The sequence below is a fragment of the Hibiscus syriacus genome, unplaced genomic scaffold (assembly GCF_006381635.1).
Source record: "Hibiscus syriacus cultivar Baekdansim isolate YM2019G1 unplaced genomic scaffold, ASM638163v2 tig00116964_pilon, whole genome shotgun sequence".
Taxonomy (NCBI): domain Eukaryota; kingdom Viridiplantae; phylum Streptophyta; class Magnoliopsida; order Malvales; family Malvaceae; genus Hibiscus; species Hibiscus syriacus.
The window spans coordinates 2,346,908-2,372,087 of NW_024063489.1; the positions used below are offsets into that span (position 1 = coordinate 2,346,908).

At 32.4% G+C, this 25,180-nt stretch overlaps 1 protein-coding gene and 1 pseudogene across 1 annotated transcript; both read left to right on the plus strand.

Annotated features, from left to right (window-relative positions):
- The first annotated feature begins 14,151 nt into the window (after positions 1-14,151).
- On the plus strand, positions 14,152-15,355 carry LOC120190945 (annotated as a pseudogene).
- Positions 15,356-19,913: 4,558 nt separating this feature from the next.
- Positions 19,914-23,756, plus strand: LOC120190875 (CBL-interacting serine/threonine-protein kinase 8-like). Its single transcript, XM_039193916.1, has 15 exons — positions 19,914-20,219; positions 20,481-20,543; positions 20,644-20,715; positions 20,801-20,908; positions 20,991-21,065; positions 21,178-21,231; positions 21,337-21,462; positions 21,625-21,714; positions 22,133-22,264; positions 22,438-22,557; positions 22,832-22,948; positions 23,142-23,198; positions 23,295-23,369; positions 23,567-23,676; positions 23,707-23,756. Exons 1-14 carry the CDS (start codon positions 20,061-20,063, stop codon positions 23,666-23,668), a joined length of 1,350 nt encoding a protein of 449 aa, XP_039049847.1. The 5' UTR covers positions 19,914-20,060; the 3' UTR covers positions 23,669-23,676; positions 23,707-23,756.
- Positions 23,757-25,180: the final 1,424 nt, after the last annotated feature.

Sequence of the window (25,180 nt, forward strand, 5' to 3'; positions counted from 1 at the left end):
GTTGTGATTAGGTTTTTGATGAGGATCCATATTTTGGTAGAGGAAAAGATGATTGTGATGGCACTGGTGATCCACATGTCAACCTTGTATGACCACTTTCCTTGCACGGCTACATGTCGATCTCTTCTTCTCTTCACCCTTAGACGGTATACGATCATGACTTTTTGGTCGGCCAGGTAGTCTTCTGTCCATGGCTGGTGGCAAAACTGTTTGTAAGTCATCTGGTATGTCCCACTCAGAAGGATGTGGAATAGGGTAGACAATCTCGATATAAGTCTGTCGATATACTTCTGTAGTGTAGTAATCCATAGCGTATGCGCTTGAATCATCTTGGTTTATATGAAGAGCAACTTTTATAACATGGCCACACGGATAACCAGATGTTTGCCATTTCATACAACTACACGTCTTTGTATTTTGATCGACAAGTCCATTTAAGTTATTATCCAGTACTTCAAACAAAGTGTTTGAACATGGTTCAACTCTCCATGACGTTGACTTCACAACACGTTTCGTTATCTTTTTTTCAGTCCATGGTGTAACACGATGTTCCAATGTTCCTGTAAATTTAAATAAATAATACTTAGTAAAATATATGATAAGTTACGAATTAAAGAAATAATACCTGCATGGTTCTTTTCTTGTAGTACCACTGTTGAATAGAGGCTCGAAAAAAACTCCATTAACATAGTAATGGGCAATTTCCGGGAATGACGACTTAGAGCGTTGATTGATTCTGCACTATTAGACGTCATGAAACCATATCTTGCTCCAAGTTGATGTACTCTTGACCATCTTTCAAACCCGACATCTTCTAGTGTTTGAGCACACTGAGGCAAAACACGTCTTTTTGTGATTTTATACCAGCAGACCTGATTTTAGATTTCTATACAAATGAAACACCACAAAGTCCATGAAAAGCATCTGGGACAACCTTCTAACAACGTTGTCAATTGAGTTTGCCCTATCGGATATGATTGTCAGATTGCTAATAGGACCTATGCAATCCCTAAGATGCCCATAAACCATGTCCATGAATCAGAGGTTTCAGATTTGTCAACCCCGTAAGCTATTGGCGTATATCCCATTGTTAGCATCCATGGCTACTGCTAATAAGTTTACTCCAAGGTATCGACCTTTTAAATGTGCTCCGTCAACTATATAACTGGGCGCTGCAAGTAATAAACGAATGAATCTACAAATCATATACACAAGAAATATAATCATTTAAAATGTGAAATGCATGTAACTAACAAAAATGAGTCAACAAAATTATATTGATTTACTAACCACAACACCAATGGCGATAAACAGCAACTCAAAGCGTCCATCTCTATCTGTTTTGATATGAGTTACCGACCCAGGATTTTTCAGCTTTAAATTATGACAATAAGCCGGCAGTTGGGCAAACGATGCTTCTGGCGACCCCCTTAACAATTCCAAGGCATAACATTTGGCTCTCCAAGCTTGAGAATATGAGATACTAATCTTGAACCGAGCATTCATGTCAGTCATAATTTCATTTCCCCAATATACCCTACCATTCAAAAACATTAACTCAGCCAGAAAACCACCCAACACCTTTTTGTTTGCCTGTCTATGGTGAGGAAAAACTTGGGTTCTTGAACATGTATGTTTATCAATAAAAGTCCTAACTTTAAACATTTCGCAATCTTTTATCCTCTTTGCAATCATACGCCACGTACAGTTTTTTTTCAATCATACACCTTGTTTCGAAACGATCTTTGTTTGATTTGTTAACTTTTAGTTGATAGCCATCTTCCACACATTTCGTATATAAAGCTATCTTCAAGTCTTCCTTTGTATCAAAACAATCATCTTTCTTGATACGAATAATTTTTATGTAACAATCAACTGCTATCTTTACCAACTCTTCTTCTGGTATCTAAAGTAATTCTAGCATATTCCAATTATACTCTCGTGGCATTTGCTTCGGGGACTTTTCTTTAGGGATTTATTCTTCTTTTTTTCTTCTTCTTCAGAGTTATATGAATTACATAATGGATGTTCAACATTTTCATTTACAGTCGTAACTTCCTCCTCATTATCATCAACAACATCTTCCTCGGCAACGACTGTTTCATCATCAAAATTCGGGTATTGACCAATATCAAAATCATTACACGCAGGATCTGTTTCTTCTTCTGAAAAATCATCAAAATCCGAGTATTGACCAAGATCAAAGTCCGGGTATTGACCAAGATCAAATTTCGAATACTGACTAGTACTCACAATTTTTTCTGTTGGCTCATCATCGTCTAACTGGTCAAAACGAAAACCGGAATTTGGTGCTGAAAGTTGATTGGGATTTGGATTAGGGAAAGGTTGTGGGTTTTGAGATTGTGTTTGGTATTGGAAATGTGGTGAAACAATATTTGCTTGGTGATGAAATTGTGGTGGAACCATTAAATTTTGAGCACCATAAACTGGGTTTGAAAAACTTAGTTGATTACTACCCGCTGCTGACCCAACTTCACTACTTCTAGGTTCAACAACATACAATGTAACATCATCACTTGAAACACTAATGTAAGCAATGAATCGTTCAACATCTTCATTGTCGATTAACAAATAAATTTTACCATTTCTCTGATAAGATAGCCTAAATCCACTTAGGGGCTCTAAATTCAATTTATTTGCAAAACGTAACATTAAAGTTTCATAAGTTAACTTTTTTAATGACAGTTTTAGTTGAAGATTCATGGGTAAAGGCATATATTGTAAAAAACCATGAACATTCTCCCATGACCCTCCAAAACACAAATCTATCCAAACATGATCAATATTAGATGATTTCATTATTGTAAATTAATTTACTAAACAAACGAGCTGCGAAACTAAAACCTGTTGCCGGATGGGAAGGATGTTGTTGGATATAGGAACGGATGTCGCCGGAGAGAGTAATAGATGGAGATGGAATGAGTTGCGATTTAGGGATTTAGGTTATGAGTTGCTGCTGCTGTGTAGTTATATACCCAAAACATTTGTGTTGCGAAACTAAAACCTGTTGTGAATTCAAAAATCGAGTTACGAATTTGAAATTCAGTATTGCGATAGTCAGAATCTCGTTGCGATAGTCAGATTCGCGTTGCGATTTACGTATTCGCATTGCGATTTACGTATTCGCATTGCGATTTACGTATTCGCATTGCGATTTACGTATTCGCATTGCGATTTACGTATTCGCATTGCGATTTACGTATTCGCATTGCGATTTTCCAAATTCGCGTTGCGATTTACGTATTCGCATTGCGAATTAGGAAAATCGCAACGCGAATTTGGGAAATCGCAATGCGATAGTCAGAATCGCGTTGCGAATCTGGAAACTGATTTGCGATACCGGAGATCGCGTTGCAAATTATCGTTCGCATTGCGATTTAGTTGGTCATTTTGGTAAATCCAAAAAAAGTTGGTTAAAATCGTATATTATAAGGTATTTTTGGTCACTGAGGTTATTTTCTCTTTAAATATTGGTGTAGGTAGGGACTAAAATCAACATGAAGTAAAATTTGGAGTTCAAATTATGAAGTTTAAAGAATGCAAGGACTAGTGATATAATTTCATTTTTTTCTTTGGTTTACAAGTAAAAAGTTAAAAATAGAGTGTTAGTTGTGGAACATGTTCATGAATGTTTAAACAAAAATGAATTTGAATTGAATAAATGAACATGAATACAGAATATCTTTAAAAATAAATAAATAAATAAACACAAACACGATATTAAAAATTTAAATGATTATGAATCGAACATAAATAATTTTTAGGAAATAAATAAATAAATAAGAATATATTTATATTTATTCAAATTCGATACATTTAGGCCATAGTAGAATGCTAACTAAGCTTAGCTCACAGAACACAATAAAACTCCTTTAGAACAATGTTAAAAAAATCAATAAAAATATGAAATTTTAAATATATCAAACAAATACAATAAATAAAACATTAACGAGGGGGTGGGATCACTAACTTCGATCAGCAGAATATTTTACATCCTTCGGAAAGCATAAAGTATGTATGAAATCAACCCGACCAAAGCTGAGAGCAGAAACATACAGAGTAAAAAGTGTAAGTAGAAGGCACATACTAAAATCCCCTTGGATAATATCCACCTACCATCCATCATTTAACCCCATCAACCTTTAAAACCTTAACTACGGGTCATTTCCACAAATTTAAGCCGCTAATGTTTTTCTTACTTCACTCCATTTTCTTTTGATTGTTTTTAACTTTTTATAATGTGTACAACTTCACAGATTGGCAGAGAGGAGGGTAGTGGCAGACCAAAAGTCCAGCTGCTCCAGAAACTTCCACCAAACAAAACAATGGTAGAGGAGGATGAGTTAAATATTTTTAAGTTATTTAAATTGGTGAGTATTATTTTATAATTTAAATTGTATTTTTTAAGAATTAAATTGAATTTAAAAAATTTTAAGTCTAATTAAGTTATTTTAATTTTTATTTAAATTTAATTATAAATATTTATAATATTATTATATTATTTGATTTTAATTTAAAATATTTTCTATAATCATATATATATATATATATTTATATTTTTTCATATGTGATATGTGGATATCATACAGTATTGACAGACTTGACTCAAACCTAAAGTTAAATTCACCAATCACTAAAACTATAGAGTTATACGAGTTCTATTTTATAAGTAAACTCAATTTTTTTAAAAAATCGAGTTGAGTTAAATTTTTAATATCAAATTAAGTTAAAAATCAAATTATTTGAGTCGAATTTTAATCATCCATAATCTCCACTACAAAGTTATTTTATCTGCTCACAGCTTTGACCGATATCTCTAATGGTATAGATTTAATTTTAGAGAAAATAATTTCAATGACCGAAAATGCCTTATAATATACGATTTTAACCAATTTTTTTTGGATTTGCCAAAATGACCAACAATTTCGCAACGCGAAAGTCAAATTCGCAACGCGAACTCAATTTGCGCAACCTAATTTCCAATTTCGCAACGCGAATATGTAAATCGCATTGCGTTTTCCAAATTCGCGTTGCGATTTTCCAAATTCACGTTGCGATTTTCTAAATTCGCAACGTGAATCTGTAAATCGCAACACAAAAGTCAAATTCGCAACGCGAAATTTCAAATTCGCAACGTGAATAGTAAAATCGTAACGTGAATAGTAAAATCGCAACAAATCTATATGTAAATTATCTCTTATCATCCACTATAATAATTTGTTGAAAAAGTACATAAATAATTTTTATAAAAAAATATTCGTACACGTGAAAAAAAATTATATGTAAATGAACAACAAATCTATTTCATTTGTCAATCTTCATTACAAATTACTCTAAATTCAATTAATTAAAGTTTGAAATTTGAAAGAATCCTTAACTCAGACTAATGAAATACATTTAAAAAATTAAATTTTGAATTATATTAAGAAAAAGTTGATTCCTGTAAATCGCAACACAGAAGTCAAATTTCCAACGCGATAGTTAAATTCGCAACCCAAAAGTCAAATTTTTAACGTAATAGTCAAATTCGCAACGCGAAAGTCAAATTCGCAACGTTAATAGTAAAAATCGCAACATGAATAGTAAAAATCACAATGTGAATAGTAAAGTCGCAATGTGAATAGTAAAATAGCAACGTGAATAGTAAAATCGCAACGTGAATAGTAAAATTGCAACTTGAATAGTAAAATCGCAACGAATCTATATGTAAATTATCTCTTATCATCCATCTATAATAATTTGTTGGAAAAGTACATAAATATTTTTTATAAAAAATATTCGTACACGTGAAAAAATTTATATGTAAATGAACAACAAATCTATTTCATTTGTCAATCTTCATTACAAATTATTCTAAATTCAATTAATTAAAGTTTGAAATTTGAAAGAATCCTTAACTCAGACTAATAAAATACATTTAAAAAATTAAATTTTGAATTATATTAAAAAAAGCTGATTCCTGTACACATGTAGATAAGTTTTATTTTCCACTTAAAATCTCAGTCTAGAAGCATAGAGTTACCATTTGAAATTCGCAACGCGATTTTCTAATTTTCTAAATTCTTCTAAATTCGCGTTGCAATTTTCCAATTCGTGTTACGATTTTACTATTTACGTTGCGATTTTACTATTCACGTTACGATTTTTACTATTCACGTTACGAAATTAGAAACTGAGTTGCGAAATTAGAGTTCGCGTTGCGAATTTGAGATCGCGTTGTGAATTTGTTGGTTATTTTGGCAATCCAAAAAAAGTTGGTTAAAATCATATATAATAAGATATTTTCGGTCACTGAAGTTATTTTCTCTTAATTTTAAAACAATATTTTTCGTACGTATGATTTATATTCATGATTCATAATTATACTTTTTAATAAATTTATTTTTAAGATTTATATTTAATTTTTTAAAAAAGTACAATATACTTTATTATCGCATCTAATATTTTTATGAATCACATATTAATTAAAAATAACATATAAAAACTATTTATTTTTTATATTAAAATTATACTGGCTTAAGTTTTGCATCTTCATTTTTTTGGGTAAGTGCAATATATTTTACTAATACACATAATATTTATTAATTATAAGAAAACAAAATCTCATTGTTAGGCGTTAGCAGCGTTTATCGCCTAATTTCATGAGCTTGAGTCGAAAAATTTGTCTATTTACATGTGTAATGTATGGCAAACATTTATTCCTTTTAAAGACGTGTAAACAATACACAAAACAATAAAAAAATCGATTATTTATTTATTTTCATTTATAGGGTTGAGTTGGTTTATATTGATGAACATATTAAGATAGTAATTGAAATTTTAAAAATCGTTTAAAATCTATAATATAAATTTAACATATATTTTTATTTGTAAAATTAAGACTTTTTAAAAGTTTATTATTAGTAGTGTTTTTGAAATTATTAAAGTATTAATAAATAAAAATATCATCATGTTGTTATTGCTCTTTAAATGAACTAATTTATTGAAATTTAACTATTTATTTATAATATTAATTTATATAATAAATGAATTTAAAACATAAAACTTTAAATTTATGTTTTCAAGCATAATATAAAATTGTTAAGTAATTTTGAAATTTAAACCAACGTTATAAATTTTTAGATAAATTTAGAAAATGGCGACAGCATATCAAAACGATTTTATATTAATTAAGTTAATATATTGGGAAAATAAAGTAGGATTATAAAGTTAATGATGATTAGAATTAAAAACTCCCTGACCAAAAAAATAATTTGTAAATTTGTAAACTGGTATTATTATTAGGGTAAATTATTCATTTAACACTTAAATTATCAGTTTTGATCCGTTTTAGTACTTAAACTTTCATTTTTAAAAAAAAAATCATACCTAACGTTTAGTTTTTGTTTCATTTTTAGAATCCCGGCGTTAAAAACTTAATGGAGTGACTCGTCATCCGTCGCATCTAGAATCATCGATCGTCGAATTCGTAAACCGATGAAGCCCACACTTTTCAGCACACACCTTTTTACCCCCGAAACGCGATTTCAGCTTCTGTTTCACTAGAAAACGCCTCAATCTCCCCAAATCGATTATGGACTCTTCGATTTCTTCATTCTCTGATCTCCATGGTCCACTGTTCGATGGGCCTAAAACTAAACTATGTTGTTCGACTCGTCATTCTCTGGTGGTCCACTATTCAGATTTGTCATCCTCCACCAGAGCTATGCCATGTGAGCTCGTCTATTAAGTTTTTAACGATATGTACTAAAATAAAATAAAAACTAAATATTAGGTATGGTTTTGAAAAAAAAAGTTTAGGTACTAAAACAGATCAAAACTAATAGTTTAGGTATTAATCATGAGTTTACCCTTATTATTATTTTATTGAAAACTTTATGATAAGAGGAAAACATTTGCTTTCATGCTTCTGAATTATTTATTGGGTAAACTACACCAATGGTCACTGATGTTTGGGTAAGTTTTTATTTTCACCACTAATGTTTTAAAAGTTACAAATTGGTTACTAACGTTATCGTTTGTCACAAAATGGTCACTGGCCGTTAACAGCCGTTAGGAACCGTCACGAAAAACACACGTGGAACGTTAGATGTTTACCTGGAATGCCATGGTGGAAGAGAGTAGTACTCTAACGTTCATTTTATTCTCCCCCTTTAAATAAAACCCAATCCCTAACCCCAATATACCTCTTTTCCTTCATACTCTTCTTTGTTGAATTTTTTCTCAAATCCCTCCCAAGATAAAAGCTAGCTAAGGTGAAGATGGAAGACTCCATTGAAGTTCCTCTTTGTAATTGTGGACAACCAACTAAGGTGGTAACGGCTTGGACGAATGAAAATTGTGGGAGGAGGTTTTTTGGTTGCCGAAACTATGGGAAAAAGATGAGTACAAAGTGTCATTTTTTTTGTTTGGATGGATCCTCCCATGGTGCCTCAGGCAAGATTTGTTTGCTTAGGGTTGTTGTAGAAATTAAGAAAAGTCGAAAGGGAAAGGAGAAATGAGAGGATTTTTTGGCTTGTTATCTTGATTTTATGTGTCTATAAGCTTTGGGTTAGCAAATGAAAATGATGTTATTTGAATGGTGGATTAAAAGCTTTGTAATGAAAGTTTGTATGTGTTTCCAGATTAATTCTTATGGTTCTATTATTTTGCAATGGTTTTTCTTCCTTTGTATGTCTATAAACTTTGATTTTTTGCATTGTGCATTTAATTTTTCTTCATTTTGCATTGAACTGCAAGAATAATTCAAAAATGAATATTACAAAGAAATGCCAAAATATGATGTATTTCATTATCAGTAAATTGATACAAGTCAAAATACAAGTAAGAACAATAATTTATCAAACCTGCTCTAATTCAATATGACATTAAGCCTAAAGCTTAATTCATGTCAAAATATGGATAGTTCATAAGTAAACTTTACAAAAAGAATGACTATACATCAAAGCCAATCAAGCAGAAACAGGTATATGAAAAAGTAAGTCAAGTTCCTAAGTAAATTACACAAAAAGTTCAATCAACACTACCCATTTCATTTTTTTGATGTTGTGTGCAAATCTTGATTGTGAGGGTTAGAAACAGAAGATTCTTGACTGTCAGGCATTGCATGGTATGTTGTAGATGGTGGCATCATCCAACGGACTGTTGTAGGTGGATTAAGTGGCCTCATTGTAGGTAATTTTGGCCTTAATATTTGATGCCTTGTAGGTTGGATGGTTCGAGCTTGTCGTTGCATTGGAGTTGAGTGTTGGGATGGCTGGTCAGATGCATGTGGTTGGCTGGATCATGATTCATGTTGGTTTAGACTCCTGTTACCGCCAACTTCTCCTCTATAGGTCCTCTTATTGTGGCCAGGTTTACCACACTTAGAGCAATTTCCCATCGAACCTTTCTTGCTTAATTTAGGTCCATTCTTATTTCCTTCATCAGCTTCCTTTCTCCTTTTTTTTTGGTTGGCCTTCCAGGCGATCTTCTCAATTCTGGAGGAAGAATAGGCTCCATTTCAGTGACAGAAGTCCATTGCTTAGCACCTGTTAAAAAAGAAGAAAGAATTTAGAAAATTAGCATGACATAAATTATTTAGGTATATGTAAATAGTTGAGTAGTTCACCTTTGACAGGACAAATGAAATTAGAATATATTGCAAGTTGTGTGGATTTGTGGTAGCATGTATGAACATAAGGTTCAGGTCGATCATTGTGCAGTTGAATGACTGCTACTGAATGGATACATGGGATGCCTGTCAGGTCCCATTTTCTACAAGAACAAGAGTGGGAGCCCATGTCCACCACATGTTGATTTCCTGGACCATATTCAACCTGATATTTTAACCCTCCAGCATGTGTAGCCCAACACCTGCATATATCAATAAAAACAACATAGTTCGATAGAATATTTAAACATTCATAATGGTATGCACATTTCAAATGGTCTCAACATATTTCAGCAACATATCTTAACATATTTGATAGCATATGTCAGCATATCTCAATGAAATATTAAATTTGAAAAGAGTTACCTAGTTACTTGATCAATTATAATGTTCAGCTTCTTCTGAATATTTGGACATAATGGCCCATTAATCTTTTCAGCCGCTTCATAGCTGCAAACAATTCTTCTCATAATTTTGGTTCTAATCAGCTCCATCATAGTAAGAATGGGCTTGTCTCTAGCTTCCAAAATGATCTGCACAATATATAATTTGTTAAGAGTTATAGAAAAATAAATATATATAAACAGAATTATAATAATTTCCTTATTAAAATTCACCAAGGTTTGAGAAGCATGTCAGATTTAGTATGGCAGAGAATGTACTTTGGACCACTGTTGAGGGTTAGATGCTTCAGCCACTCAAATGCATCATTAGACAAAGTCTTCAATTCTGTTATGGCATCTTGGAATTCTCTACCATAAGTTGCTCGCAGCTCTCCATAGTGCATCCTTAAGAGCTTTTCATTTGTGATCTTTTTTGAAGTTGGCATAAATATGCCTTACACAATTCCTGGCTTCAGCATCAGGGAATAGCTCTGCCACAGCTTCAACAAATCCCTACAAGGATAACTTAATAAATAATTATGATAATAGGCTTACTAATTTATAATAAATACAAAAGTTAAGAACATAACCTTTTGTCTATCAGACATAAAACACCATCCATATGAGTTGTCAATGTCCAAGTCTCTTCCAAGAATTTCTAGAAACCATAACCATGAATACTGATTCTCACTCTCCACAATAGCATATGCTATGGTATAGATTCCACCATTAACATCGATACCAACTGCTGCCAGTAAGTAACCAACATAATAACCCTTCAAGAAGCATCCATCAAGGCTGATAATCCTTCTACAACCTGCTTTGAACCCCTCTTTGCAAGCTTGAAAACAAACATACATTCTTTGAAATAGTATATTATCTAGTTTGCAAACAATTGTAGTTCCAGCATTTGTATTCCTTAATTCAAGTAAATATTCATAGATCTTTCCATATTGTTCTTTCAATTTACCTTGAATCATTTCTAAGGCATGCTATCTACCCTTCCACATTTAGTCAAAGTATTTTTCAACAACTTAGCACAAGTGTGTTCGGACTCGTAAGTCTTAATCTGCCAAGTGTTCGAATCAGAATCATGTGAATGCAATGGGGAAGCCCATAATTTCCATGGACAACCCTCCCTACAAACGGCTTGTAATCTCTTGTTATCATTAACCTTAAACAAGACAGTTGTTCTATTCACCCTCCCATATTGCCTAATTGCCTTTTTTACAGTCTCTTTACTACAAAACAACAAACCCTTTTGAAATTTAGGGTTCTCCATATCAGTCTCTTTGTTGAACTCAGGGAAGGTAGGACGGGCATCTGAGTCAGAATATTTGTCATTGTTTAATTCCCCTGAATTAATAGGACTAGAGTCAAACATTTCATCAGATCTATTGTTAAATTCATGCCTACCCATGTCCCCTAAAATATTCATCACATCCTCCTCTACCATACTAGGTAAACTCTCTCATCATCAAAGAATTTTCACCATCAGTTTCCTAAAATCAATCTGATTCATCGATCCATTATTTTCATCTTCTATACTAGGTAACTCTCCTCATCATCAAAAGAATTTTCACCATCAGTTTCCTAAAATCAAATCTGATTCATCAGATCCATTATTTTCATCTTCTACCAACTTCTTCAAAATCAGCTTCAGTCCCTCTAACACCTTCATTACTAGACTTGTCTTTCTTATTGTCCCTTTCAACATTACCCATTTCAGCATTATCCATTTCTACACTAACACTTTCAACATTGTCCATTTCAACACTACCCATTTCAGCATTGTCCATTTCTACATTACCCATTTCAGCATTATACATTTCAACATTATCCATTTCTACACCAGCACTTTCAGCACTATCAATTTCTACACTACCACTTTCAGCATTGTCCCTTTCAACACTACCCATTTCAGCATTGTCCCTTTCTACAATACCCATTTCAGCAGTATCCATTTCTACCCCACCACTTTCAGCATTATCCACTTCTACACCACCACTTTCATAACAACCACTTTCATTTATACCCTTAACTTGTGCATAGATGTGAATATATCTATTCTTAGGTAAACTCTGTACTATTTTTATTACATCAGAATCAGATCCTAAAGGCATGATGGAAGACTTAGTTAATTTTACATTTGGCAGTAACCAGAATAATTGTAAAGGAGTAGGGACTAATATTTGCTCCATCATTTCACAAATGTCAAGCAAAGAGATTGTGTCACAATCACACAAGTCAAAATAAGCAATCTTGTTACCAGTGAACTTCATTCTAGGTGAATGTACAAAGGATCCACCGTAATGACACACAACGAAAAAAATTTCATCTTCACGACCTGTAACAAGATTTTGAATTGATATTCAGCATAGTAGGACCCATAACACACATAAACACTTTATCATATGGTCCAATATTATTACAATATTCAACATGCAAACATGTAGGGCCAACAACAGTACAATATTTAGAATATTTATAGTTACAAGCATATCACACATATACACCTAAACAGTCATAAAGTCAGCATAATTTATCAAATCCTTGTGGTCCACAAGAACACAATATTAACCATTATTTTTCAAACATGTAGGGACCACAACATTACAACATTCAGAACATATTATTAAATTGCATGGTCTACAACAATATAAAACATTCAACATACAAACATGTCAAAACCATAAAGTCAGTATATCCCACATATTTCAGAAATTTCAACATTCAACATATCCCACATGTCAAAACCTTTACAACATAAAGCATATAACAAAAAAATAGCATGAAAAGTGGATACATGATTTCAAGTGGATATAAAGTGATCATATCAAGAAAATAACATATAACATAAAGTACATATACTTTATGTTGGACAGAAATCATATAACATATAACATAAAGCATTGCCAGTAGAGTTGTAAAGTTGTATAACATATCATATAAACATGAAAAGTGGTCATATAAACATAAAATATTGCAAGTCTAGTTGTAAAGTTGTCAACAGAAAATCAAAATTACTTCAACATAAACCACATACATTTTCTGTCAAAAGAAAATAGAAAACATTGCAAGTAAAGTTGTCAACAGAAAATCAACATTATTTCAACATAAACCACATATATTTTCTGTCTACACAAAATCAGTATAGTTGTCAAAAATCAAGAATCAAGAGTAATATAAAACCAAATAATCGACATTATTTCAAAAAAAACCCATCCAATTTTCTGGCAAAATTCTAGGTTAATTCATTTTCTCTCAAACTGAAAATGCAGCTTACCGTAAAGCATGGCGTTGTCCCTTTTTTCCATAGCCTCCATGTCAGAACCATATTCACTTTAAACCCTAAAAATTTCCTCAAACCCAATCACTTTGAACCCCTCTTATACCCAAGTGTTGCTCGTTATTTTCTCTTAATCGCTTTCTATGTTTCCTCTATTTGTTTCCTCACGTTTTCGGTTTATGATTTTCTCAAACACCCTCTGCAACTCTCTGAAACTGCTTCATTCGTGAAGGAGGAAGTGAAGAATGAAATCAAAATAGAATCGGATGGATCCCTTTTAATTTTCCCCGCTCATTTATGTTTAATTATTTTTTGGTAAAATTTTTGGTAAAACACTGGTCAACGGGAGAAGTGAGGTTCTCCACTGTGGCAATCAAACCATCCAGGTAACCATCTAATGTTCCACGTGTGTTTTCCGTGACGGTTCCTAACGACTGTTAACGGTCAATGACCATTTTGTGACAAACGATAACGTTAGTAACCAATTTGTAACTTTTAAAATATTAGTGGTGAAAACGAAAACTTACCCAAACATCAATGACCATTGACATAGTTTACCCTTATTTATTTCAATACAACCAGCTCCAGCTGGGTCCACTACGCCCACATTGCTCTTTAAGTCATAATCAAACCTCAATTCTCCATAATTTTTCATCTTTCAATGGAACCCTAATAATAAATCCCTCAAACCTCAAAACCTCACAAAATTGATCCCATGGAAAACTTCTCCTGCTCTCCCACATTGCTCTTTAAGTCATAATCAAACCTCAATTCTCCATAATTTTTCATCTTTCAATGGAACCCTAATAATAAATCCCTCAAACCTCAAAACCTCACAAAATTGATCCCATGGAAAACTTCTCCTGCTCTTCTTATCCGGAATCCGGCAATTCTTCGCCTCGTTCTCGAGAAATTGAATGCGAAAACCAGTCATGGGACGAGCCGTCGTCGATGAACGTTGCTAATAATGCTAATTATAAGGCTAAGTTTATGTGCAATTATGGGAGCAAAATTCAGCCGCGTTCGCATGATAACTAGCTCGCTTACATAGGTGGAGACACGAAGATCCTGGCCGTTGATCGCAACATTAAGTTTTCTGCTATAATGGCTAAGTTATATTCCCTTAACAGTGGGGGTCCTGAGGTTTGTTTCAAGTATCAGCTTCCCGGTGAAGATCTGGACGCTCTTATTTCCGTTACGAATGATGAAGATCTGGAGCATATGATGATGGAATATGATCGGTCACATCGTGCCTCCGCGAAACCCGCCCGGTTGAGGCTGTTTTTATTCCCGTTGAACCCACCGTTGGTGGCGCCGGGATTTAAAGGTAATGATCCGAAGTCTGATCGGAAATGGTTCATTGACGCCTTAAATTCGGTTCAGATTCAGAACCTTGATGCCACTTCGCATCCAGCTGTTGCGATGACGCCGGCGAATCCCGATTTCCTCTACGACTTGGATAAGGTGAAGGTGCCGGATTCTGTCCCTCCCCCGGCTACGGCGATTGCCCAGGAGGTTGTTGTGAAAGATGTAACGGTGGGATCGGACTGCGGATCGAAGGACAGGCATGTGATTGCGGACCCAATGATGTCACCAGCAGCGGTCCAGAGGCTGACCCATGAGTTACAGAAGATGCATATTTCTGCTACTCAAGAACAAGGCATTAGGCAAAGAAAAGTCGATGAATCAAATGCTAGAGCTTACAATACACAAGATTATCCTCAAATGTCAGATAAGATCGCCCCTTCACCAGCAATAGTATCAGCTCCATTGCAAATGCCCATTCAAACAACGTTTTTAACCAACGCTGCTTATCCAGTACCTGCAGCCGCTACCGCTCCCTCAGGAAACCAACCGGTTTACCTAATTCCAGCTCCTTCGGCTGGTGTTTATCAGCAGCCTCCAACAATACGACAGGTGACCATACCAGGCGGTCAACCTTACTATGGTGTACAGCATGTTGTTCAGGATGTTTACCGAGAGCAGCCGGTTTACAATGGGTGTGCCTGAGCCAGGATATGTTCAGGTGGCTTATGATGGGGCTGGGAGGCAGGTGTATTTTACGGCGGCGCCATATCAGGCAATGCCACCTGGCACACCTGCAGGTGGTGTTTCGGCCTTAAATCACGATGGTAAGGTTGCGGTGAACGCTAAGGTTCCTCCCCAGACTTCATCTGTGTGATTTGAATTAACAATTTGATGGTATTGTTTTGTTTCTCATGTTATAACTATAATATAGTACATTGAATAAGACGTATTTTTTTATAGGTTTTGGTGAATTGTTCGATGTCTTATGGAACTTTTCAACAATTTATTTTATTTTTCCAATGGTGTTAACATGACATTGTTTGATGTGTACAAGAAGAATAGGTTTTCGTAATGGCCGTAAATTAAGGTAGTTTATTTCTTGACTAGTTTATTTCCATCAGGCAAGCCTTTCAAGTTATAGAATCCTTAAACCTTGCTGGAAGTAGAAAACGAAGAATATTTTACTACATCTTAACAAGTTCATTAGTCCAATGTTGTCTGATCTTTTTGAGAAAATTGCTCTGATGCTGGTTATTGTCTGACCTTTAAATTTTAATTCTATGTTTGATTGTCGGCCCATGTTACTTCTGGGATCTTCAGAAAGTTGCAGAAATTTCATATTTTGGGCCTTCATTGGATTCGGATTTGGTCTATTTCTGTATCTTGATGCTGTTAATTTTTAGTTTCATTGCTTCTAATATTCTAGTTATGCTACCAGGTCCAGGAGCATCCAATGTATTCCTTTAATATTCATCTTACGTCATATACTTGCTACCTCCGCAGCCAGCCCCCACACTACCTCCCCTTGTGACGACTACTATTAACCTGATCTTCAAGGCCTATAATGGCTTACACGCCATCTTCCATAAGCGGTATTTAACACTTATGGCTTCATCTTCTCTGTAAAATTCCAGAGTGTCAAGAGCTACCCCCTCCAGTGCGCCCAGAGAAACCCTGTACTGCCATCTCGGCATGGAATCCTTTTTCCATCTTTCTCAAACTCACTACTAGATTCAGTGGTTCATTATTGGAGCTTTTCCCATAGTTTTCCTAACCATCATGCCTATTTAATTCTCTAGGATGACTGTGACACCACCGCTGTCCTCCTTCCGATAATTCATTGATCTGTTGGCGAAAATTAAAATTCAGTGGTAGTTGAGGGAGAAATCATATAATTGAGAAATGAAGTTTGGTTCAGCCCAAGGTATCAATCTTCCTCGTTAATGGCAGGCTTAAAAGGATATGCTGAGCTACAGCTTTACCGTGAAGAAAGATAAAGACAATAACAAGTTATTTGGATGTTCCAAATCTTAAAACTATGTTATGATTTTGATGATGAAATGACTGGATTCTATTATTAGCCTCATCGATAAAGCTCGACTCTTAGAAATACTGAAATAGCATTCCAGGGACAATTGAGAATCAAGAGACACGTCTGTGCCATGTTCTAGAATTGGGGAAGTGGATCATAAAGGTATTAATTTTTTTAATTTAAATGTATAAATAATGAATTAGTAAATTAAAATCCGATCATAATGTTTTTTATATAATAAAATTTCCATTTAGTTTTATTATCGTATCCAAAATCTTATTCACACGACTTAATCACTTTAAATTGAAAATTATGATTATGTGATGAAATCATGAAAATGATGTGAAATTTAGTTAACTATGTTTAGGTTGTAATTATTTACTTTAAAAGACCACGAGAGCAAATTTAATAGGGTAGGCATTGAACAGAAAGTTAATAGGGTGAAATCAATTGGATTTAGTCGAATTTTCTAAACCATTCATTTTATTTCAATTTCTTTTTTGATTCTTTATATTAATTTTAAGTTTTGATTTCAACTGTATTTTAATAAATTAGCTTTATTTTGTAAATTTTGATTTTATCTGATAAAATTTTAAGTTTTTTATAAATATTTTTAAAATAATTAATAACTCATATATACCTTTTATAAATTAATTTCACTATGCAATGTATAACATATTTCTATATTATAAAAATAAAAAATTATTTATAAAATACTAAAATTTTAATTTAATTCAAATATTTATAAATTATAAATTTATAAATCATTCAAATATCGATAGATTTCTTTGCTCGCTCCTACTTGTCTTGTGTGACAAGAATTTAAATAATAAAAGCCAATAAAAATATGGTAATTCTATTGTACGACAGTATAATATAATATTAATAAAAATATGGTAATTCTATTGTACGACAGTATAATATAATATTAATAAAAGGTGTTATCTGAAATATTAATATTTTTATAATATTTTGGTATATCGCTACATAAAATATTATTTTTTCTAACGAAAACGTTAAATTGCTACCTAAAATAAATATTTTTTATATTAACATTTTTTATAAAAAAAATAATATTTTAAATAACGTTCAATATTAATATTTTCGGTAAAAATAATATTTTAAATATCATTTTACCAAAAATAATAAAAAATATTAATATTTCCAATATCATATTTTTTTAATTTGTATTAAATTACCTAATCCCTGTAAATATAAAATACAAAAAATGAGAAAGTGGAAGATGATATGACTGATGAGGCCTCCCACTTTTCCCCACGAACCAGAGTTCGATTGGAACTTGCAATTGGGAGATATCCATATCCTCTTTCAATCCTAATCGTATATTTTTAGATAGAGAATGATCATTGGTAATATTTATTTATAGAGTAGTGTTATATATATATTATAAAATTTATTAATTTTATATAAAATACACTTGTTAAATAAATTTAAATAAATGGTTAAAATTAAAATTTTGAATATTAATTTTATTATTTTCCCCTAATTGTTTGAAGAAAAAAACTCATGCGGCTGATGTTTGATGATTAATCCTCTTCTTGAAGACAATTACTGAACCTACGGTGTGCATTAATGCTGTTCTCCGTTAAAGGATGGATGAAAAGAGTGGTTGTCTTTTTTTATTATAAAAATTTAAATAAATAAATATTTTAAATATATTTTTTTATATTTTTAATTGATAATCTATTTTCACTTATGAAATCTTATAAATTTACTCTATTTTAAAATTTTAAAAATTTATTCCAACTTAAAATTTTATATCCGTCCTTATTTCTATTCTATTCTTTTTCTTTAAGCTAAGTACCATAGAACTTTTAAGTATGAATACATAAAATTTTTAAATCATGGAAAATCTTTGTTAATCTCGAAGGAATCAATCCTACTGCTTCTTTAACACTTCAAGTGTTTAAATATATTAATCGAAGATATGGAATGTAAATAAATGAAGTAGAATTGTTCATTTGGTTAATTCGGTGGCTGATCGAACTAAATTATCATTAATCGAATTAATTGATTTTTTTTCTTTAACCGATAATCAAACCGAATTTTTTTTCAAAAATATTAACCGAACCGAATAAATTTCGGTTAATTTTTGAATTAACCGAAATTTTTTAAAATTTTCTAATTTATATAAAAATTAAATATTTTTTAATTCAAAAAACAGTTTACAATTAAGTTAAATAATATATAATTATAAAATAAAAAATTATAATTTTTTATTAATAATATTGATTTAGGTTTAAAAGTTATTGGATCTTAAATTATTATTGAGTTTTTAAATGGTTTGGGCTGAGCCAATATGTTATATATAATATATTAATATTTTTAATTCAAAAAAATAATTACAATTAATTTAAATAATATATAATTATAAAATAAAAATTTTATATAAATTTTTTAATTAATTAATATTGATTTATTTTTAAAAGTTATTGGATCTTAAATTATTAATTGAGTTTTAAATGGTTTGGGCTGAGCCCATATGTTGTATATAATATTTAAAATTTAATTTCGATTAATTAACTGATTTCGAACCGAATTAACCGTTAACCGAATTCTAAAAATTATCTTAACCGTTAACCGATCGAATTAACTAAACTAATTCGTTTCGGTTGGTTAACCAAATTAGTTTGAAAATTTGAACACCCCTAAAAGGAAGGGTGAAAAATAAGGTGAGATTTAATTTTTATAAAAAAAATATAATATTTTAATTTTAAGATATTAAATTAAATATTTTTGTATTAGAATGGTGAGATCATATATGTATCTTAAAGTTAAATATTTTTTGTTAGAATGGTAGAAATTTTTATTTTTATATAATTATAAATCAGTAAATTAAAAATAGTTATAGTGATAACTAAAATTAAAATTTATTATATTTAAAAGATGGTAAACGAAAAAAATGAAAAACAAAAAGGAATGTCCAAAAGTAGAGTCAAACAGATGAGCTGTCGGCTAGCACTAACTATGTAAGAAAGCAACAACAGCCAGTTAAAGTTTAGTCACAGCTAAATTTCAAAACTCGAAATTTACAAACATTAAAAAATGATCATTTATCTTTGCAAATTCTAAATCCGGAGAATTTATTTACTCTCTTTTCTCGAAAACATAACTGAATTTTATCTTTATTATGCTTTTATTACACCGTGATTTATGACAAGTAGTGATTTTTAAGTACTAATATAAAAGGCTAAAACCTACACGCTAACGCTTTGATTAAGCTTTGGTCGATTTTCTTCTATACTTCAAACTCTTTCTTTTCTGTCGTTCCCCCTGTTTTTTTTTTCTTTTCCCACTGTTTGGTGAGAGAGAAAGTGGAATTCCGAGACTGAGAAAATTGAAAGAAAATTAGCGATGGTGGTCAGAAAGGTAGGAAAGTATGAGATTGGAAGAACAGTCGGCGAAGGAACTTTTGCAAAGGTTAAGTTCGCGCAAAATACGGAAACCGGCGAAAGTGTTGCCATGAAAGTCCTCGATCGCAGCACTATTATCAAACACAAAATGGTCGATCAGGTCAAATTTCCATCACTTATGTTACTGAAATGAGATTTTGGTAATTTTATGAGAAAGTTGTTGAACGTATAATAAAAGAGATTCTATTTATTTCTGTCTACTTTTTATGCAGTTTTACTGGATTATAGGTGAATTTGATAAATTGCCATTGCTTAAATCATAGTCATAGTTATCAGTTCTTAAATATGGTTTGAAAGTTTTAGTTTCTGTTGAATCTAATCACGAATTTTATTTTCCTTCTATATTTATTAAATATTTCAGATCAAAAGGGAGATATCTATAATGAAGCTTGTTAGACACCCTTACGTTGTTCGTTTGCACGAGGTAAGTAATTCTGTCGTATCACTGTAGCATTAATTTATTAAATTCTATATGGTTCATATTTGGTTGGTTTCTAACAAAATGTTAGTTTTTGATTTATCAGGTTATAGCAAGTCGAACTAAGATTTATATAATCTTGGAGTTCATTACTGGTGGTGAATTGTTCGATAAAATAGTAAGTATCTTAGAAGCAAAGATCCAACTTTGGTTGCATTATCAGGTTTGTTTAGAAGGCGGATGGTAAATCAGTAATCTTGCAGATTCATAATGGTCGTCTTAGTGAAGCCGAAGCTAGAAGATATTTCCAACAGCTTATTGATGGTGTGGAATTTTGCCATAGCAAGGGAGTCTACCACAGAGATTTGAAGGTGTCCTTTTTCTTAACATCCGTGTTGCTATTTTCCTTTGTTCAGATTACGTAATTCTTACTTGTTTTCTCTTTGTTTACAGCCTGAAAATCTTTTACTTGATTCCCAAGGAAATTTAAAGATTTCAGATTTTGGACTTAGCGCATTGCCAGAACAAGTAAGAAATTAAGTGAAGAGTGAACAACTTTTTTTTGCCTTCTCCCCCGACATAAAATAGTTTGAAAGAAGTTTTGTGACATGATTTGTTATTTGATGATGTGTATGTTTAGGGAGTTAGCCTACTTCGGACGACATGTGGAACTCCTAACTATGTGGCACCAGAGGTAAAATTATAAGATACACATGTTTTGAGTTGAATATACAAAATTTAATTGTTTATTTTGTGTTATTGTCTTGCTTATTAAATCAATATTTCCTTTTTGTTACAGGTTCTCGGTCACAATGGTTATGATGGTGCTGTAGCAGATGTCTGGTCTTGCGGTGTCATCCTTTATGTTCTGATGGCAGGTTATCTTCCATTTGATGAGCTTGATCTCACCACACTGTATAGTAAGGTATTGTCTTTTTTTCTTCTTCTTCATGTTTACAAGTTTATCGTTATTGTTTTTATCTCTCCTTATGGATTAAGGTATATACCAATAACATATAAATAAATAAAGAAAAACTATCATTTTGACATAATCAGTACTTCATTTATGGGTTTTTTTAAACTGCAGATTGAGAGAGCCGAGTTTTCTTGCCCTTCTTGGTTTCCCATGGAAGCAAAATCCTTGATTCATAGAATTCTAGATCCAAATCCTCAAACTGTAAGTACTTGTTGTCCAATCATTGAATTGTTTGGGCTGCCTAACTATAAAAAATGAACAACAAGGCCTTAGAATTTGTTTCAAGGTATACTAGATGATGTCTAGCTATCCTGGAATTCACCCTGAATCTAGTGTAGTTTCGAGAAGCTATTATTTATCTGGAGATAGTGTTCTGATAGCCCTCATGCAGACCACCATAAAGAAATGTTTTACATATGGATTGCTTTGACTATTTACTTTGCATAACTTATTCCCATTGCAAACCATGAAGGACTCTGGTCTCATATGAAAGTGCACCTGTACCTACCACTATATGGTATTTCTTTTTATTGATATAAGTGTTTCTGTAAATATAACAATGTTTTCAACATGACTTTTGTTTCTACTTGATTGTCTTCATTCTCCCTTTTCTATACAGCGCATTACAATTGAGCAAATCAGGAGTGATGAGTGGTTTAAGAAGAACTATGTTCCTGTCAAACATTTCGAGTACGAAGATATTAACTTGGATGACGTAAATGCTGTGTTTGATGATCCTGTGATTGATAAGGTATTTAACAGCTTTAATTTAGTTAGAAATGTGATGTAGAAGTATAATTTGGGTTTTCCAATCAATAATTTCAACCAAGTTTCATTATGCATGTGTGCCTAAATTGGGTTTGTTAGTCTAATTGCATCACTGCAACTAATTTTTAACTCCCAATTCCTAATAATATATTGTAGGAAGAAAGGGGTAATGAACCATCAAGAAATGACGATATTGGTCCTTTGAATCTTAATGCATTTGACTTGATCATTCTCTCTCAAGGCTTGAATCTTGCAACACTTTTTGACCGAGGGAAGGTAGAGTTCTTTGATAAATGTCTATCTGTGCTTCTACCTCTGTTGAACAGTTCATGAAGGAACTAATTGCTTCTGCCTCTTCTTGGGTTTTATTTGCTTTTCAATGTCTAATGCCATCTATTTATGTGCATTAGTTTACCTTGCAGTCAAATCAGGAAGTCATATATGGCAATTTCAAAATATCTTGTATTAAGGATATGTTTCCTTGAGGCAGTCCGATATATGTTTTTCCTGCTTAAATTAAGCTTTGTGAATGCATCATTCTCCCTGTCAGGACACCATGAAGTATCAGACACGATTTGTTTCACAGAAGCCAGCAAGGATTGTTCTGTCTAGCATGGAAGTTGTTGCTCAATCAATGGGCTATAAGACACACATTCGCAACTATAAGGTAGAGGACTCAGGCTATTAACTATTGCTTATGCCAGATTTTGCTCTTTATTTCAATTGAAATGTAGCTTTTATGCTTGCTAGTAAGTAAACGAATTCTCTAGTTCCTTCGTAACTGTTTCATTCCTCTGTTTGCTAATTATATAATCGATTGGACTGGTGAATAAACAATATTGCCTGTGGTGATTGGTCAGATGAGAATTGAAGGTCTTTCAGCTAGCAAGACTTCTCATTTTTCAGTTATGCTCGAAGTAGGTTTTTGTTCTCAACTCTTGCTGAATTCTTCATTAGCTTCTAGATAATATTTTCCCTTCCCTATCCCTTTGATTGTTCTCGGGAATATGAAGGTTTTCGATGTTGCTCCCACGTTTCTGATGGTAGATATACAAAAAGCGGCAGGTGATGCAGGAGAATACCTAAAGGTTAGTTTACCTTGTTTCACTCACACATCAAGTTTTTGATCAAGTAATCTGCTTTTAACATTGTTTTTTGACTTGGTTTCTTGGCATGTCCTTATGGATCGACCTTCCCTCAATGCACATCTGTCTTGAATATAATATCTCTTTATTTTCGTTACTTTTTGGATTGTGACATAAACAATGCCATCTTTGTCTCACAGTTTTACAAGACATTTTGTAGCAACCTGGACGATATCATTTGGAAACCGCCTAATGAATCAAGTAAATCAAGGATCACCAAATCTAGGAGTAAAAGACGTTGATCCTTCAACATCGCTTGTACTTTGAGTTGATATACATTGTAGGCGTTCAACCTTGAGGTTGACGTTACTACTTACCTAACCATCCCCACCTCCTCATCGCCCAATAGAAATAGGAATATATATATATATATTCCTATTTATTTGTACTTTATGTTGTTAATGTTTCTAAAGCTCTTTGATTTGATCCATAATTTGTTTCCTTGCATAAAACTATATGTTGGAATCATGCTGTATGAACAAGCAAAGTACCTTTTCATGATATCAACCCCTTACTCGTGATATTTTTTATGAAACGAAAACGTCTGACTATGGTAATAGTAATACTAATACAGATTGTAATTCGGTTTAAATAATGAATAAATTTGATTTATTCGAGACTTGGAGTTATTCAAATTGGATTTAAATAATGAATAAATTTTCAAGTTATTTTATATTATACTCGAATAATTTGTAAGGAGCGTTTAGACTTCAAATGGTAATGAACAGATATAATTTGGGGTATAAAACGCATCTTTGATTAATTACTTATTTTTTGTATCTGAAAGTTAACGTTGGCAACATCAGGGCAACTCTACTGCAAAAGCAGTAGTCACTACTCACAACAAAAAGGTACACTGATTTGCGAAGATGAGTGCAAGAAGACAAGGCTTCAGCCTATTAGAGAGAATTTTGGTAATGCAGTCGTACACAGTGGTATAACATGCAATCGGTTTGAAATCAATGCAATGACTTGGATTAAGCACTTTGGGTACCAAGGTCAGAATAGTAGAATTGAAAGCGTTGACATAGTACCTGAATTGAAAAAAACTACTTTACAAGGTAGTATATGTTTAAACCCAAGGTCATTTAATGAGTTCTAGGTAGTATATGTTTAAACCTAAGGTCATTTAATGAGTTCTTTATCATTTTACATTTTTAAGCATACAAGCATAATTTTCTTGATATGAATGCCGCCTGAAACTATTTAATTATAAATATTTAATTAATCCTTTGCCTAAAGGCTATTGGAATCTATGGAATTTCAGAATCTAGCCGTTTTGTTTATTATATTGTATGTGCACCTTGGCTGCATGTATTACAATTTACGACGTAAAAGCTACGTTCATGAACAGGTAAGTGGTTACTCCCATAATTATAAAAAAATATTAAAATAATTAATAGTAACAGATAATCAGTCATTTTGGGGACGAAACGGCCTCTCTTGTCATTTATTTTCTTTTATTTCCCAATTGATGTTTCCTTTGTATTATTGACGCACTCATTGTAGCAATCTTATATTAGCTTTATATAAAGAGAAAATAACTCAGTGACCAAAAATGCCTTATAATATACAATTTTAATTAATTTTTTTTGGATTTGCCAAATGACCAACTAAATCGCAATGCGATCGATAATTCGCAACGCGATCTCCGGTATCACAAATCAGTTTCCAGATTCGCAACGCGATTCTAACTATCGCATTGCGATTTTCCAAATTCGCGTTGCGATTTTCCTAATTCGCAATGCGAATAC

Bases quoted from the DNA above. Each gene is read 5' to 3' on its own strand.
- LOC120190875 (XM_039193916.1), top strand. From the start codon at position 20,061: ATGGTGGTCAGAAAGGTAGGAAAGTATGAGATTGGAAGAACAGTCGGC. The intron at 23,199-23,294 runs GTAGGTTTTTGT...GGGAATATGAAG, and splicing joins ATTTTTCAGTTATGCTCGAA to GTTTTCGATGTTGCTCCCAC. The intron at 23,370-23,566 runs GTTAGTTTACCT...TTTGTCTCACAG, and splicing joins ATGCAGGAGAATACCTAAAG to TTTTACAAGACATTTTGTAG.